The 17969-nt window shown below is 42.5% G+C and overlaps 1 protein-coding gene across 1 annotated transcript; it reads left to right on the forward strand.

The window, feature by feature from the left end:
- Positions 1 to 932: 932 nt before the first annotated feature.
- On the forward strand, positions 933 to 10202 carry LOC148102752 (receptor tyrosine-protein kinase erbB-3-like). Its single transcript, XM_087840737.1, has 14 exons — positions 933 to 1247; positions 5137 to 5294; positions 5664 to 5850; positions 6220 to 6345; positions 7078 to 7143; positions 7378 to 7496; positions 7614 to 7755; positions 7960 to 8073; positions 8170 to 8293; positions 8421 to 8494; positions 8621 to 8711; positions 8848 to 8865; positions 9754 to 9965; positions 10059 to 10202. The coding sequence occupies exons 1-14, from the start codon at positions 1160 to 1162 to the stop codon at positions 10136 to 10138; spliced, it is 1599 nt and encodes a 532-aa protein (XP_087696863.1). The 5' UTR covers positions 933 to 1159; the 3' UTR covers positions 10139 to 10202.
- Positions 10203 to 17969: the final 7767 nt, after the last annotated feature.

Here is a 17969-nt window from a genome sequence, read left to right on the forward strand (position 1 = left end):
GGAGGGGGCGGCTGCTTCCAAATAGAGCACATTTCATTCATAATGTTGTAAATCCAAGCCCATTATGTCTTCATGATTTGAATCCTGGGTTGTGTGAAATCTCAGAAATGCACCCTAGACGAAGTAATTCTCAATTGTTGATTTGTCCTGTTCTCATTGTATGACGAATTATGATGGCTGTTTGGTAGCCGTTTGCATATTATGCATATTCTCTCTCGCTCTTCATATGTGTGTGTGTGTACAACAGTTTTATGTTAATATACAATACTTAATATGTTTTGTGTTTTTTTTTTTTTTTGTTTTTTTGTTTTTTTTTTTGGGGGGGGGGGGGGGGGGGGCGGCGCCAGAGGGAGTGTTCGCCCGGTGCCAAACAGGCTAGGACCGCCACTGGCAGTGCAGCCATGCAAAAAGCAGTTTTTAATGCACTCACGTGGCAGAAATGCATGGCACAGCTTTGCAATGTCATCCTCCCACATAAGAGCTGGAAGGTGTTGTTTTTACTGATATAATATCTTACTCTTTGTGTTACTATTGTGGCACACTTTTGTTGCTATTTTATTGTCATTTAATTCACACCAATATTATTATTATTATTACTGAACTGTAGACAACAGAACTGTGGATCAATCGGCCTCACATACAGAGAGGGAAACTGTTTTCTGAAGGCAACACGCGATTTTAACACGGTTTCCAACTGGACATAGGAGCAAAGGTGTGAACGCATTTTCAAGTTATTTTCGATGTTTCTACTGGCTTTCTTTACGCTATTGTGTGTTGCGCGTTTTGCTCCCGCCCACAAAAATCAGTGCTAGAGGAAAACAGCCGCTCCCGCTACTGATTGGTTCCGCGGTGCGCTCCAATCACCGCGATGTAGTGACTCTTCTCCACACAAACCCGAGCGGTCGACTAGTAAGGTTGTGACAAATGTAGAGAAAACACAAACAGATTTTGTTTTTCTAACTGGATGTACTCCTTCTGTTCGTGAGGACTAGAACAAGGTGAAGCAGAGGATTAAGAAAACGACAGCCGAGTAGTGGTCTAAATTGTCAGACTCGGAAGCAACGAGGGGATGTGGAACGATACAAGGACACATTTCTTCTCTATAAATACGATGGTGATGTTTATTTGATTCGACGCCAGCCTGGAGATTTGAATAAGAATGAAGGTCTTTGTGAAGAAGGTGCAGCAGGTGCTCTACGTCCTGCTGCCGTGTGTACTCCAGCTCTGCTGCGCTCAGACTCAAGGAGGTGGGCATAAACACCCGCACACACATATTCACACACGTTTATTTTTATCATTAGCCTGGGAGAGGAACGATGAATACAGTGGCGGTCCTAAGCTGTTTGGAGCCCTGGGCGAACACCCCCCCCCCCCACACACACACAAACACACACACACACACTAATTAATGTTATTTTGTTGTATCCCTGTTGTGGCCAGTGCTATCCTCTATGTTGTTGCATGCTGGGGGCAGCAGGTTGAGGGTCACAGATACCAACAGACTAAATAAACTGATCCACAAGGCCAGTAATGTTGTGGGGATGGAGCTGGACTCTGTTAGGGTGGTGTCTGAGAGGCAGATGTTGTCCAAGATATGGATAATACCTCCCACCTATTCCATGACGTCCTGGCTACTCACAGGAGCACGCTCAGTGAGAGACTGAGTTTACCAAAAAGCACCACTGAACGACACAGGAAATCATTCCTGCCCGTGGCCATCTCCCTGTACAATTCCTCCATCTAATACACTGTAAACACTGCAATAGTTACACCCTTTTTATACACACTCTTTTTTACTCTGTAATATTTTTGTCATTTTTTAAATATTTATTTATAATCACCAATGTTAATCCTTGATATTTATAACTGAGTGATCTATATACAGGGCTGGACTGGGACAAAAAATCGGCCCGGGCATTTTGACTAGAGACCGGCCCACCAGGTATTATAGGAAAAATCATAAAGCCTTTGAATGAAAACAAACGCTGTTGTGACAGTAATGTACACTGTCTTATTGGCCTATGTATGATTTCTATACTTGTACATCAGATAAAAGCTTTGGTTGTAAGATTCAGATAATTATTTAATAAAAGCTAGATATTTTAAATGAGAATAAGAAAGAAAAGTATTTCTTTGTGCCCCCCTCTCCCTGTTAATGCCCCACCTGCCCCCCTGGCAAAACTTTGCTAGACCCACCCCTGCACAGTTACCAGCTACGTAGAAAAAGGATCCTGTTGTTATTTGTCTCTCAGAAACAGTTCATAACTTCTCTTCAACTCATCCATGTCACCTAAAAGCTAAACCTGTTTCTGCATCACCTGTTCAGCTCTGATGATTCAGTAACATCAGGACATCTCCTGGTTTCATCTTCATGTTTCCCTCTCCCCAGATAACCAAACCGACATAACGACCAGCAGCTTTTACAGCTGTGGCTCCAGCAAACATCAGCTGATACTAGAAATTAATATTAAATAAATTCTAACAACAGCTGATCAAGCTTAAACATGCTGCTGTTGTTTAGTGCGACATCCGCTGGTTTCCTCTTTCTGGTGCAAAGTGGGCGATAAACAAGCAAGAGAGAAAAGCCGATCAGATGATCATCGATCAGTTTCACGATTGAATGAGCAAAGAAGAGGCAGCTGACAGCGTAAAGACAGAGAAAAACTCCAGCTTTGTGTCTTTTTCCATCCTAGCTGAAGTACGGGACAAACTGTGTTCCTTTTCACCTCAATACGAAACATAATATTTTCTCTGAATACGAGACAATTCCGTTTTTTAGGGGACGGTTGGCAACTCTACTAACTAACCTTATGAATAAAATAAAGTTCACTATCAGTAACATAGCACCCACCCAGCTGTAGAAACTCCGTCATGCTAGCTAGTACGCAGTACAAGTTATTGTAACTGACGGTAAAAAGTCAGCACAACGAAAATAAACTCCACCTAAACTTGGTTTATATCTCACCCAGATAGACTGCAGGTCATAACTTCTTACCTGAAGTTCAGTTCACCTGACACTCGGACCAGCGGCCGCCTCGGGTCTCTCCTCCTCCTGCCTCACCTTTCCCTCATCCACCTGGCCTCTTGTGGCAGCTCCGCCATAGCCACCACCAAACAACTGAGTTATTTTTACACATGTGCCAGCATCTGGCCAATCCATCACCTTTCATTGTTTATACTGTTATAAAAATAAGTGAATAAATAAAAATTATCGGCCCATAAAAACAAAAAATCACCATCAGGCGTACCGGGCAAATGCCCGCTATGCCTGATGGCCAGTCCAGCTTTGCCTGTATATATTAGTGCTATTTCTTAGATGTGTAAAATCTGTAACATCATTATTGTTTGGAGTTTAGTCTGTTACTGTTACTATTTTTACAATTTCTTCTTGGACCAACTGTAACCCACATAATTTCCTAAGGGATTAATAAAGTATTCTGATTCTGATTTCAGAATACATGACCTGCCATTATCCAATGACACATCTGCTTACCTGTATCTTTTGCTCGTTTCTCCTCATCTTCTTTTCTCTTTTTTCTAAACTGAGCACCTGATGGCTTAGAAGTTTTCTTGTCCATCTTCCATTGGTTTGAATTTTGCACTCCAGTATGAACACCCATCCCCTAACCCAAGGTTCACAACAACATAACCTAATAAATCTACATCTTAGTTCACAGATTTGCTTTGTCTGGGTTTATTTCTGGGATTTCACACAATCCAGGATTCAAATCATGAATACATAATGGCCTTTCATTTACAACATTATGAATGAAATGTGCTCTATTTGGAAGCAGCCGCCCCCCTCCCCTTTAGACAGGTTGTGTGTGAGACTTTAAATGATCAAACTGTAAATTATAAATTTCAAATTGTTATTGATCCGTTTACCCCTAGTCCTAAAGTGTATATTTATTTTCTTAATCTTTTTATATTTATTGTTTGTTTAATTGCACTTCTGCAACTGGGGCCTTGTCGTCTCGTCTCTCTACTGGACTGTATATAGCGGAGATGACAATAAAGTTTACTTTGACTTCAGCACAGCAGCAAGCAGGCGCACAGAGGGCTCTCGTGCTCACTTGCAAATTATAAGTCTGTATCATAAAGTCTAGTGTTTTCGTGTTTGTTGGTTTGTTTTTATTTTGTTTTATTTTGCAAGCATGTTAATAAATGGCGCTCCAGCCAGCCAGATTCCCCCGTCGCCCCGCCCATCTCCTCCCTGTGCAGCAAGCAGCAGGTGCATCTCGCAAACTCAGGGCGCCCTTACTCCCACCGATCGGTGCCTATGACATCCCCAAAATGCGCTGGCATGATGTTTTCTTTTCTTTTTTTTCCTTTTTTTTTTCTTTCTTTCTTTCTTTTTTTTGGCCGATGCCCGTGATGCTGCCCCCACCACGATGCCGCCCCCACCACGATGCCGCAATCGCCCATGTCGCCCTTATCAAAAATCGCTATTGTCTGTGGGTTTTTTTTATAGTTTAAAAACAGCTCTTAAATTTGCAAGTTGTTCTTTAAATTCAAGCTAGAAAGGTGTGAACAGATGCATAGATATAGATATCCAAGTAACCAAGTAGCTGTGTGGTGTCTGTTTGTCAAACTGAAGGCTTCCACTTTCTTTTCTGATAGGAGCCAGTTTGGTCTATCTGAAGGTAGTGGCACGCAGCACTGGCACTACTGTTTCATAAGTCCGTTTTTGGGCTTATTTTAAGACTGTAACCAGTGTTGAGGTCATTACCCAAGAAAAGTAATGTATCGAACAATTTCACCTGAAACTCACTGACACATACACACACTAGTTGGCTATGTAAACCTATAGGCTAGAGTCAAACACACCAACACAGTGAGGAGACAGCCCAAAGCCACCCCACAGTGATCTCCACAGCCACACAAACAGCCACATTTCTAAATATGTTTCTTTAATTGACAGAACATCTCTCTGTTGTGCTAACGTGAATGGAAAGTGCTTATTTTTAGTTCATTAATTAAACTGTTAAAACTGAACATGACAAACTAGGTAACGCAGTGTGCTGAAGGTTGTGGAAAATGGCTCGCTGTATACTGACGCAGATAGCCTTTTAAAAATCAGATGATTAATGAATTCACTTATTTTTTTTTTAATCTAAGAAGCTTTGCTTTTCGCAGTGACCGTTTGTGACGGCACCAAGAACTTTCTGAGCACGACTGGAAATTCAGAAATCATGTACAACTTGATGAAGACGAGGTACAATAACTGCGACATCGTGATGGGCAACCTCGAGATCACCATGATGGGCCACACCAGAGACTTCAGCTTTCTGGAGGTGAGGTTGCAAACATTACGAACAACAAACCAAGAGAGAGTTTGACTACCATTATTCCTTTCACTGCAAATGTGTCACTGACAAGATGAGTAAGTATGTGAATCAACAATTTTCATTCGCCCAGGAGAACACAGAAAGTCAACACTTGTTGTGTTTGATCGCTCTCTGTAATGGATTTTGTCTCAAATCCAGAATGAGCTCATTTATGCCCCCACTCCTTTTGTGCTAGTCATGCCACTGGAGTCACAGTGACTAACTCAGTAAGCAAACACACCCCTGCTGATTTGTGACTCTGATAACAATTTGATTGAGCAGAAGAATTGACAAACTGCATTTTTCTCTTCCTTGTTCTTTTCTTTTGCCTCGCAGTCTATCAAGGAGGTGACAGGGTATATCCTTTTTGCTATCAATGAGTTCAGCCGCCTCCCACTGCACCACCTGCGCATCATCAGAGGCAGCACACTGTATGAGGACCAGTATGCCTTGGCTGTCATGGTCAACTATCAGAGGGATGGGGAGCATGGCCTTCAAGAACTGGGCCTGACTCACCTCACAGGTACACAGAGAGTCACTCATTTGATGTATAGAGTGTGTTTAACATGTGGGAGGCTGGATTGGAGCAGATAAGAGGTCAAGTTGGATGTGGCACTCTTACTGTTGGACCTCCCACACCTACACAGTTCAGCCACACCTTTAGAATACCGGTTGTTGAAATGCAGCAGTGTGTGTGTTTGTGCCCGTGTGTGTGCTTGTGTGTGTAGGAGTGATATGAAGTCCCTGGAATGTAACATGAGCTCCAGCACATGATACGTTTGCTGTGTAGTAAACAGAGAATGGCAGAGTTTGTTAGGATGAGTCACAGACCTGTTCGGGCTTGCTTTCCTAATTGTACTGCCCCATTTACACCTATGTGTACCTTCTACAGAGATCCTCAGGGGAGGAGTGAAGATCATCCAGAATAAGTATCTGAGCTACGCCCCGCAGGTGAACTGGCTGGACATAGTGAAGGATGGAACAGCCCAATTTCTGATAGAGGACAATGGGCCTGAAAGTGAGTGCACAGGCTTGTAACTACACACATAGATATATCTGCCTCTTGTTTTTAGGAGACAGAAGTGAATCCGTTTGAGACCACAGGTTGAAATCTTAAGCTAATACTAGCAAGCTTAATGTTAATGTGCATCCATAGACTGATGCCTTGCATTACCCAGACACAAATACCTGCTAATTGTACTAACATACAAATAAAATAGTAGAATTTCACTCCACAAATTGATGCAATTAACCACACGGAAAACACCCATAAACCTCCCTAAAAGGTGCAAACCCGACAAACATGGTAAAGTGGACCATCTGAGGTGACACCTAGCAGACACGTGGTGGTCTAGCAGCCCCTGGTCTCAAACTTCAAAGCCTTAAAACAATTTAAACACGTGAGTCATTTTTTTAAAAAAGCACAGAAGGTCAAATTAGTTCTAAAGACAGAAACCATTTTTTGTTTAAGTCTGTAAACATGTTTACGCTGGCGAAACATTTTAATTTGAATGTCTTATTGGGGTTAACTCACACTTGGATTCACGCTCAACTGGCCATTAGAGGAACTGGAGGCTTCATTTTTCAGCGCTGCAAGTTGCATCTTGTAACTTGTTGAGGTTTCATTTTTTACTTCTGCTGAACTTTGGATCAAAAACAATAACAAAATCTGAACTTTTCCTTTAATTTAAGACTTTTGTTCTGGTTTTGTATTAAAATGCGGAAACTAATAAGAAAGTTTTTATCTCAGAGCGTTGTCACAAAGCTTGTGGAGACGTGCCATGCTGGGGCCCAGGAAATGACACATGCCAGATCTGTGAGTGATATCAAGCACCTTTATCTTTAATGTCTTAATTTTCCACGCACTGGTTACCTTGTGATGCCTTTGAGATGTCTCACACATGAGTCATGGCTGCCAGAGTTGTTCATTTACATCTTTTAATGCACATTGTTAATAATATACGTAACTTCAAAATTAAAAGTTTAATATGCATCTACGGTACAGTTTTAGTTTCACGCCAGGTTTTTAAAAGCGTCGACTCTCTTACAGTGACAAAGACCGTGTGCGCCCCTCAGTGTAGTGGCCGCTGCTTTGGTAGAAACCCGAGCGAGTGCTGCCACGTTGAGTGTGCTGGAGGTTGCACTGGGCCCAAGGATACAGACTGCTTTGTGAGTCCAAGTCTTCCACAGGCTTTAACAATAAGATATTTTCTTTTCACATGTTGCAGTACAGAAAACGCAGATGTAAAAATAAAATGTTCCTCTGTTATAAATTGCATTTTGCAGGCCTGCAGGAACTTCAACAACTTGGGCTCCTGCGTGCCTCAGTGCCCACAAACTGTGATCTACAACAAGCTTACATATAGAATGGAGCCCAACCCCAATGCCAAGTACCAATACGGCTCTATTTGTGTGACCCAATGCCCCAGTGAGTCCCACACATGACAATATTCACATAAACTCAGAATTTATACGTAGTTTCTTCCTGTATGAGTGCTGTTTTTATATATTTTTAATCATTGTTATGACTGCGCTGTTCAGCTTTCTTCACAGTGTTTACTGAAGGCTTAACGCAGTCACTGACGATCATTTATGCATTTATTCTCATGTGTTTTCTGTTTTTTTTTAATAGAAAACTTTGTGGTGGATGGCAGTTCATGTGTGAGCAACTGCCCATCTAATAAAATGGAAGTGGAGAAAAATGGTGTGAAAACATGTGAGCCCTGCAAAGGCCTCTGCCCTAAAGGTATTTCATGGAGATCGAACTCAAGCTCTCTCTACAGATACCTTACAGCTTTACTGTTATTAACTGTTTCCTTCTCATCTTTTGATTTTTTCCCAGTTTGCCATGGCACAAGCTGGACTGATTCAAACAGCGAAACGGTCGATGCTCGCAACATAGAAAGTTTCATAAACTGCACTAAGATCCAGGGAAGTCTTAACTTCCTGGTGACGGGAATAGAAGGGTAAAAAAACTTTCTTTCATAAAACGCAGGAAAGATTTAAAAATAAATTCTCTAGATCAATCTGCACTTTTTTGACGTTTTTTGCAACATGCTTTTCCTTTTACTTATTTATTTCATTTTTGCTCAGTGATGCCTACAACAACGTACCACCCCTTGATCCAGAAAAACTGAAAATCTTCAACACGGTGGAGGAGATTACAGGTGTGTGTCTGTTTTGGGGTTGTGCTTTTTTTTTTTTTTTACTTAGACTGCTTTTATCTTTTTATGTTATTTAATGCCATTTGCAGTCTGGTTGAGGCTTCCGAAAAACAATCTCTCTGTTTTCAGACTTCCTCAACATCCAGTCGTGGCCTGCAAGCATGTCTGACCTGTCAGTCTTCTCCAACCTCCAAACAATTCAGGGAAGAAAACTTTACAAGTGAGAAACTGTTTTTTGGTTTTTGTCTTTTCTGCATTGTTATGCAGACAGAGTATTTGCTGGAATATAAAAGTAATATTGTTTTTTATTTTCTTTGTTATTTCTAATTTTTATCCTATCTTGTTATCCTGTTTAGAGGAGTGATTAGTAAAAGGTACAGTAAAGATTTCACATGCTCACATCTCTCTTAGAGCCTACAAATGTTTTGTCCAAATCAGTGGTGTTGGTATTTTTCAGGATGATTTTTTCAGGGGTAATTCAGCACTGGGATTGTTTGGTTAAGCTGGCTGTGGGCACAACTTTTTAAAGCTGGGAGAGGCAGCATGTTTTTGACATCAATTTGACAAAAAAAGGCTCTTTTCAGGCTGGTCTCAAGCTTCAGTAAATGAGAGGAAAGCAAGATGGGTACATCTGAGTACTTTTACCTGGGTTTAAATCCCGTCTGAAACCAAAAGCACTAAAGCATTAGAAACAAACCGCCTTCTCAGCTTTAATGAGTTCACATATAACTAAAGAATTTAGTAGATTCTACAAAATTGATACCACAGTATCAGTTTTGTTGTAGTATTTCCATACTACATACTACATGATGCATGAAAATACTGAAGATTAAACATGAATATGTTTCTTGGCTGTTTGTCTTTTTAAGTACATGGGTTATGCAATTTGAAAAACATGACATTCAGACACCGAATCCCTGAATTCATATTGTGTCATAAGGTATCAAAATAAATAGATGGTGACAAACTTCTTGAAGAAAACACACTGTGAAAGATTATATTACATCATTAAATGTGATCAGTAAGAACAACAAGAAACACAAAGTGCCACACTGCTGGATTTTGTGCAAATACAGCTAAAGTGCATGCTTAATTATGTTTGTAAACCTTAAAAAATAATGTCTGAAATCATGTTCTTGAAAACTGCTAAACCTAAAAGAAGTATGGCTTTCAATATTCACTTTGATTTTGTGGCATTTTAAACAAAATTGGAACATTTTCATCCACTTTCTGACCTTTATTTACTTCCTGCTGTTCTACAGGAGCTATGCACTCCTGGTGGTTAAGATCAATTCTCTGACCTCGCTGGGGTTGCGCTCGCTGCAAAACATAAATAATGGTGCCGTGTACATTAAAGGAAACAAGAATCTCTGCTATCATGATAATGTCAACTGGACACGGCTTTTAGGCTCCCGTCCACAGAAACGTTCAAAGCTCTTAGCCATCGCCAACAACCAAAAGAAGGATGAATGTGGTGAGTGGGGGCGGACCATTTAAAACTTGCAAGACGTGATTGTGAACAATGGCTGTGCTCATAACATCGTTTCTGTTTTGGTTGCGTCCTTAGTTAAAGAAAAGCATGTGTGTCACCCGCTGTGCTCCTCTGATGGCTGCTGGGGTCCGGGCCCAGACCAGTGTGTCAGCTGAAAGAAATACAGCAGGGGAGGAACCTGTGTACCAGACTGCATGTTCTTAACTGGGTCAGTATTCACAAAATGACGTATAAAGTGATTATTAATATGAAGCTTTAACGGTGTAACATGTATGCAGGTTGTTAGAGTCAATGAGAAGAAGGAGTGGTATTAAAGAAACAAGCAGTGATTTAGAGAATAGATATTTTCTGATAGTTTCAAAAAGAATTTACATTTTAAAGCACAAATACTCGCACCCTGTTTGAACTGCCACATTGCAAATAGATTATGTGCAAATACAGATAAAGTACATGCTTAATCATATCCACCGTGCTCTCTGTGCACAAATCAGCAGGGGAGACAAATCGAATAACTGATTCAAATGCATTGCCGCCCAATTCCAAACTGCACGCGTGCGCAATTGCGTACTGCTGGCACGGTCTCTGCGCACAGAAAATCTGCGTTGTGCACAAAAAAAAAAATCTAACCTAAATTGAAATTAAAATTAAAACTTTAACAATTTTGTTTTGCAGTGTTAGTCAGTAAGTGACTGGCTGCTCCCGTATGGGTTAGAATGATGCCACCTTATCCCATAGTCCAGCCAATAATGCTATTCACATTTGTATATATGTATGTATTAGGGTTGCCAACTCCCTGAGAAATAAATAAGGGACACCTCGTGGCCAGGGCCGGGCGACCCAGTTGTCTTCACCCTTCCCAGTGTGGGAAATTATTTTTTTAACCATTTGACTTGAATTTGATTTAAGTAGATGCATATTCTTTGTGATATCAACACATGGGAAACAAAAATCATTTAGCCATTTATTTTTAGCTCAAAATGACAACATTAACACAATAAAACGGGTCTCTTTCTTAAACAGAAGCCTGTCATGCTTAACTTTTCAGAATAAAAGTAAATCTTTCTTTAAAAGAACTCTGTCCTGCTTAACTTAAAATTATATAAATTAATAGAAAACAATAGAAAGAAAAATATTCTTGTAACAGTGCACATTTAGTGCATTTAGTGCAATTGGCTTCAGTAGAGGCATTATTTCAGCTTTTGCTCCCGTTTGTAAACCCACTTGTTCCCATGATTACGCATCATAACTCATCATCATTATTCATCTATGTATTACTTTTATGTAATACTCATCTATTTGTTGTAATCATCTATCCTTGCAGTTGTTTATTACACAAAATAAATTATATTATCACACTTCTGGCCACATAGCTCTGATATTCACTGCACATGCCCATTTTAACCTTAACCAGAGGGTTTAAAAACAAACAAACCAGTGTTTACATACATATCTGCTTCTGCCATGGCCTGGTGGACAAAAATTGGTTAAGGGTTCCCCGAGCTTTCACGCCCCTCATGTTCTTCATGTGCCCAGGTGTTTTCCTTTTCCCATTCTTCCCTGTACTTTTGCAGCCTTTTTTTCTTTCTCTGAGAGGAACAAACATTGCTGGGCTTACACTGTGCGATTTTTGGCCCATTTTGAGCCGATTTTTGAGTCGTGCGACCAATTTGGTGATCGGCCCGATTTTGGCCTTCATCGTGCATCGTGTATCGTGTAGTATACGTGGGGTAACGAGAAGCGATTAACACCTCACGACCAGCTCCCGATCATCAATCGCTCGTGAGGGTGTCACCGCAGCCGCTCACACTGCTCACGCGCAAACACGTAAACGTCGGTGAAAAAGACGGAGCAGCACGGCTGTGCAGCGTGTGATCTGGACACAAGCGATGGAGGCACAACTTGTAGAACTTTGGAAAGCTCATCCGAGCCTTTTCGATGTGGCATCACCAAATTATCACGACCACAACAACCGTGAAAATAGTTGGATTTACATTGCTGCTCAATCACAGCTGCCTGATCATGTTTTTCATTAGCAATTTAGCAAAGCTGATGGTGGTGTGTGTCTGTGTGAGTGAAAGACAGAGAGGGAGAGCGAGCGACAGATTTTCTGTTATAACCTTCATTTTATGGAGGCACAGTGTGAGCACTCAGGTCGCATCAGAGCATCGGGCGGTATAGTGTGAGACCCTGCATCGTGACCTACGAACTTATAACCCATGCGAGCCAATCGTGCAGTTTGAAAATCGCACAGTGTTTGCCCAGCTTCAGGTGTACTGTCATCTGAGACTTGCACCGCAGTGTCGGCGTTTGTTTCCCTGTTGGCCATGTTTTTTGTTGTGGTCATCTGTAGTCTTCCGGTATTTTCTACGTAAGCGACCTTTCCTCAACCAATGAGATGAGCGGTAATCTGAATTGTCATAAGTGTGCTGTCAGCTCATTGGTCACAAAGCAGGAGCGGGGCTGAGAATTATGTTTTCAAACAAAGCGTTAATTACATTAAAACTTATAGACTACTTTTGATTCTCACTGTATTACGGGACAAAGTGCGTCCCTTTTCAGCTCAATACGGGACGTGTACTTTTGTTTCTAAATACGGGACGATTCCGTTTTTTAAGGGACGGTTGGCAACCCTAGTATGTATGTATATATATATAGCTAATCAACGTCGTTGACAGGCTATGACAGCGTCCTTATGTGTCAATGTTTTGACTGGGATGAAAAATGGTGTTCATGGAGGCGGTGTGAATCACAAGTTATGCTCGGGAGCAGTTTATGTGGGTTCATTGAGAGTGTGCGTCCATAAGACTGGTGAGTTACAGGATATTTCTTGTGTAATAAGGATAGCCTGTATGTTTATTGCTCTGGACATCCTCTGTTTGTACATTTTCTACAAGTTGTACAAGTTATCGCTAAGCTAAGCGGGCTAAGCTAAGCTAAGTTCGCCTAGGCCAAACTGAGTTCGGTTTGAGTTGGTGATTTGTTATGTGTATTTGCCTTCTTTAGTTGCCATCATAAGTGAGTGGGGCACAAGAGTTAAGTGATGGAAAGATGTTTATTTTCTTTGTTGCCAAATATGGTTCAGACTATAAGTAAAGGCCGCCAGCTTAGTAGTAGGTCCTATAAGACAAGTATGTGGCTGTAATATGTTATATGGTGATTATTGTTGTCTATAATTTGATTGTAATTTGTGTTCTGTTTTTCCATTCTGTTTGTAGAACCACACACACACACATACCCACACCCACACTAAAGCTGCCATTAAAGAGCTGAACAATCATCCCCTGTCCTCATTATTTTCTGGAGGGGCACTTGACCTGTGCACACCCTGCGATCACCACCGTAGAACTGAACCTCATATCAGAAATCATCATAACAAAATTGGTCCTTCGAGCCGAATCAGGTGATTACAGAGTGAAGATGGATTATGACCCCCAGAGAGCAGGTGCACGTCCACGGAGGGCTGTGCGACCACCAGGATGGATGACTCAGTATAAAGGCTACACACTGCCACCCACTGCTACATTGGAGCAACAGCAGACTAGAGAAGGATACGCCAAGATGACGCCCCTCACCCAGACTCCTGGTTCTATTGGAGCTGCAGGACAGACCCCAGTGTCATCCAGCATCCCTCAGGAGTTCATGAACATTGTGCAGCAACTGCAGGAGGACAACAGGCAACTTCAGCTGATGGTAGGAGACATGAGGAGGCAGATGGATCGTAATGTCACCACGTTGGAATCCACCCGCTTACGCTCCGCCCAGCAACCAGGGGGCTACATTTCAGCTGATGACACTTGGGTCTCCACACCTCTAACTACACAGCCTTTTCCCCTGAGACCAGAGCAGCACAATATATCCTACACACAGGATGCAGCTGAAGAATGGCCATTACCACCACCTCCAGTTTTTCTCCCGAGAGATCATCCTGATCTACCAGAGGTACAGTCTGTTCCACCTCCACCGCTACCAGCCATTGCACAAGAGCTTAGCCAACGTTTACAAGAGCTACAGTTACAGCAACCCTCAGCCACTGAAGCTCCTGACTTTCAGCCTCGTGCACCACAGTCCATCCCCTTATCTCGATCACTAGCTGGAACTAGTTTCGACGCGAACATGCTCCCCCCAGAACAAGTGTTGGCTCCCACTACAGCCATAGCTGTAAAGGAGAAGACCTACAGAGGACCATCGCCCTCCATCCCAGAGTTCACGAAGGGTGATCGCAGGCAGTTTGCTAGATTAAGGCTTGCCCTAGACAATATTCTCCCCTTTGATGCAACCGAGAGGTTCAAATATCAGGTCTTATGTGACCACCTTAAATTTGAGGAAGCTCTTTTGATTGCTGACTCCTACAGTAACTCACCTCACCCCTACTCTGACACAATGGCCTCGCTCACTAAACTTTACGGTCAGCCGCACCAGCTGTCACTGCAGAGGATAGCAGAGCTTATGGATGAGCCCAGCATCCGCCCAGGTGACACAACTGGATTCAGAAGGTTTGCACTGAGAGTCCATGCTCTGGTCGGCATGTTAGAGCAACTTGGGGAAGATGGACACATAGAGCTGCAATGCGGGTCTCATGTTGCTAGACTGACACGAAAGCTACCCCAAGACCTACGTGCTGCTTTCCGCCGCTACCTTTACCCACAGAAAGATGGAATACCATCATTGAGAGACTTTGCAGAGTGGCTGGAGTATGAGCTGGTCATTCAAGAGGGCGGAGATCACACAGAGAAGATAGAAGAGAGCTCGAGAGACAGGAGCAGCATGAAAAGAGATAAAAGAGCCACCAAAAGGACTACCACCATCCTGCATGGTACAACACACAACACTGCCCCCCAAAGGTCCTCAGCCACAACCCCTTCCACTTCTGAGGTCCAAGACAAGCCCACAGCTTATTGTCCGTATTGTAATAACACTCTGCACTTCCTAGATCAATGTGTCAACTTCAAGATGCTGACTAAGGAGCAGAAATTAACTTGGATTAAGTCCAACAATCGCTGCTGGCGTTGTGGGCGGCACCACCAGGCCGCTCAGTGTCAACTTAAAATGCAGTGTAAGACATGTAGGGGAAAACACCTAGAGGCCCTGCATGAAGTGAATCTCAGACCTGCTGCACCCAATCCACCAATGGAACACGTCGCTGAGCTGGGGAGTAAACCATCTACTGAGGTACTTCATCTAGACCGGCGTGCTGGCTGTAGCCAAGTGCTTCTGAAGATAACCAAAGTGCTGCTGCAGAACGGTGAGCACACCCTGGAGACATTCGCCATATTGGATGATGGATCTGAGAGGACGATCCTTCTCCCTGAGGCCACTCAAAGACTGCTGTTACAGGGCACGGCAGAGAGTCTTACTTTACGTACGGTGAGACAAGGATTGAGAACCTTGCATGGCGCATCAGTGACAGTCAAAGTCTCCCCTGCCAGCCAACCATCCAGAACATTCACCATTGAGAGAGCCTTCACAGCTGATGACCTAAAGGGCCTCCAAAGAATCATGGTTCATCCCTCACCACATGGTGACACACAATGGAAAGAACCGTGTGGTGTTTAATTGCTCATTCACCTATAGTAATCAGAACCTCAACGAGCTGCTTTTACCAGGCCCGAACCAGGGGGCCTCTCTTCTTGGTGTGCTGCTACGCTTCAGAGAATGCTCCATCGCAGTTAGCAGTGACATCAAGGTGATGTTCCACCAGGTGAAGCTACTGCCCGAGGACCGGCCACTACTACGTTTCATCTGGCGCGATCTGCAAAGAGACACCCATCCCAAGGTGTATGAATGGCAGGTGCTACCCTTTGGGACAACATGCTCACCATGGTGTGCAATTTATGCACTTCAGTGACACGTCCATGACCACAGTGACCAGGGAGATGACGTGCGTGACGTGTAGAACCACACACACATACCCACACCCACGCTAAATCTGCCATTAAAGAGCTGAACGATCATCCCCTGTCCTCGTTATTTTCTGGAGGGTCATAGTGGCACTTGACCTGTGCACACCCTGCGATCACCACCGTAGAACTGAACCTCATATCAGAAATCATCATAGCAATATACTGTATTTTGCAGACAGAGAGTTACAGGACTCTCTCCCAGACCACAGACTCATACTCATAATACAAGTCAGAGCTTTATAAAAAAAAAGAAAAAAGAAAGTTGTGTTTTCAAATTTGGAGTTCAAGTTATTTTTACTTCCAATAGTGTTAACATACTACACTACGGAGCCCCGCAAGGATGTCCCTTGTCGGGAGAAAAAAAAATTAAGATAAACTTTTGCGAGTTTGTTTTGCGAGATCTCGCAAAAGTTCATCTTAATTTTTTTTTTCTCCCATGTCCCTTGCGGAGCTCCGTACTACACAGGTCATGAACAAGATTTTTTTTTTAAATTTTCATTGTAAGTGGGCTAAAGCAGTTAATTAAAAGTAGTCTAACATAAATGTAAATGCTGTAATTTGATTATTTTAATAAACCATGTAACTTGGATGGATTCGATGCTGGCATGACCACAGTGCACACGTCTGCTGTTGCTCACAGTGGTCCAAAGGATCGCTCAGGGAGTTTGCGTGTTCGCTCAGACACATGAAAAATTAGAGGGAACATTGGTTATAAGTGGAGATCAAGAGGGATTACTGTGTATAGGTCTATACATTGTTAAGGAAAATCCTGAGCATTGGCCCTGAGATGTGACTAATGTCTGCTGTAAGTCTTTGAACTTGAATAGAAACTAGCAGAGGGAGTTTGCTACTAAGTCAAGGGAGTGTCTGCCCTGTCACCCTGAGTGCAAGGTCCAGGAGGAGAAGGAGACGTGCACAGGCCCGGTATGTTTGACTTAAAACTTCTAGAAGGAAAAAAACAGAAAAGAAAAGAACTGGCATAAGGCTTCTGCTGCCACCTAGTGGCCTTACAAAAAATGGCTGTCCACCATAATGCCACTCACCTTCAACTCTTGCAAAAACCTTTCTGATTTTATTCACCCTTTTTTTTGTCTGCAGGGAGCAAATAAATGTCTAGCTTGTGCCAGCCTGAAGGATGGCCCACACTGTGTCTCCATGTGTCCTGAGGGTGTTATGGGGCAGGAGGGAACCATCTTTAAATATCCAGACAAGCGGGGCAACTGTAAACCTTGCCACAACAATTGTACCCAGAGGTAAGTACAAGTGGAATGATGTAGTTAGACACACACAATTTGCTTCTTTAAACTGAACTAAACTTTAAACTGTATGTTGATGTTGTAGTTTGCAAAAATTCACAAACCACCTACTTTCCGAACAGCAGACAGGATTGCGGCGTCGCCACTGATACCAGCAGAATCCGCAGATTTCTGTCTATGAAACGATTCCTTTATGCCACACATGGGTACTGCTGCCACTCATATACCAGTCACAGTGCAACACGCTGTGCATCCACCCTACCAACTTGTCAGCACATATCCAGCATCTGTTGTAACTATGAGTTAGATCCTTTGGTTTTTGTGGCCTTATATTCCGATTGATTTTCACTCACCGAGTTTGGTTTCATACTTACCAGTAAAGAATGATTTATTCCTTATTGCCCTCTAACGGCAGGTTTCGCACCACAGCTCACTATGGTAAGGCAAAGATTTCGTCGTATAATGTGTTCTTTTGATTTTTGCCCGTATACTTGATTCATATTTGGTGGTAGATTTCTTCAGTTCTCTTTGGGGTTTAAAGAAACTTTGATGTAGACTGTGTCTGTGAAACAATCAGTGCAGAGAAAAAAAAGATTCTGATGATTCATTCTGTACCGTTATAGTTACACAAGTAGATTTAAAAAAATGTTGAAGACCATGTTTCAATGCTGAATGCATGGAGACATCTGTATGTGATGTAAGAAACCAAAATCCTGCTGTATTATGAATAAACCCATTTTCTGAATCAGCTGGGAGCAGGAACTGATAGGCTTCAATGCCACATACGTACAGCTTCTTCTTCTTTTGGCTGATTTCACAGCAGCTCATCT

Source organism: Neolamprologus brichardi, chromosome 5, assembly GCF_056152115.1.
Source record: "Neolamprologus brichardi isolate AB-2024 chromosome 5, ASM5615211v1, whole genome shotgun sequence".
NCBI classification, from domain to species: Eukaryota; Metazoa; Chordata; class Actinopteri; order Cichliformes; family Cichlidae; genus Neolamprologus; species Neolamprologus brichardi.

Bases quoted from the DNA above. Each gene is read 5' to 3' on its own strand.
- LOC148102752 (XM_087840737.1), top strand. From the start codon at position 1,160: ATGAAGGTCTTTGTGAAGAAGGTGCAGCAGGTGCTCTACGTCCTGCTG. The intron at 5,295-5,663 runs GTGAGGTTGCAA...TTTGCCTCGCAG, and splicing joins GAGACTTCAGCTTTCTGGAG to TCTATCAAGGAGGTGACAGG. The intron at 7,144-7,377 runs GTGAGTGATATC...ACTCTCTTACAG, and splicing joins AAATGACACATGCCAGATCT to TGACAAAGACCGTGTGCGCC.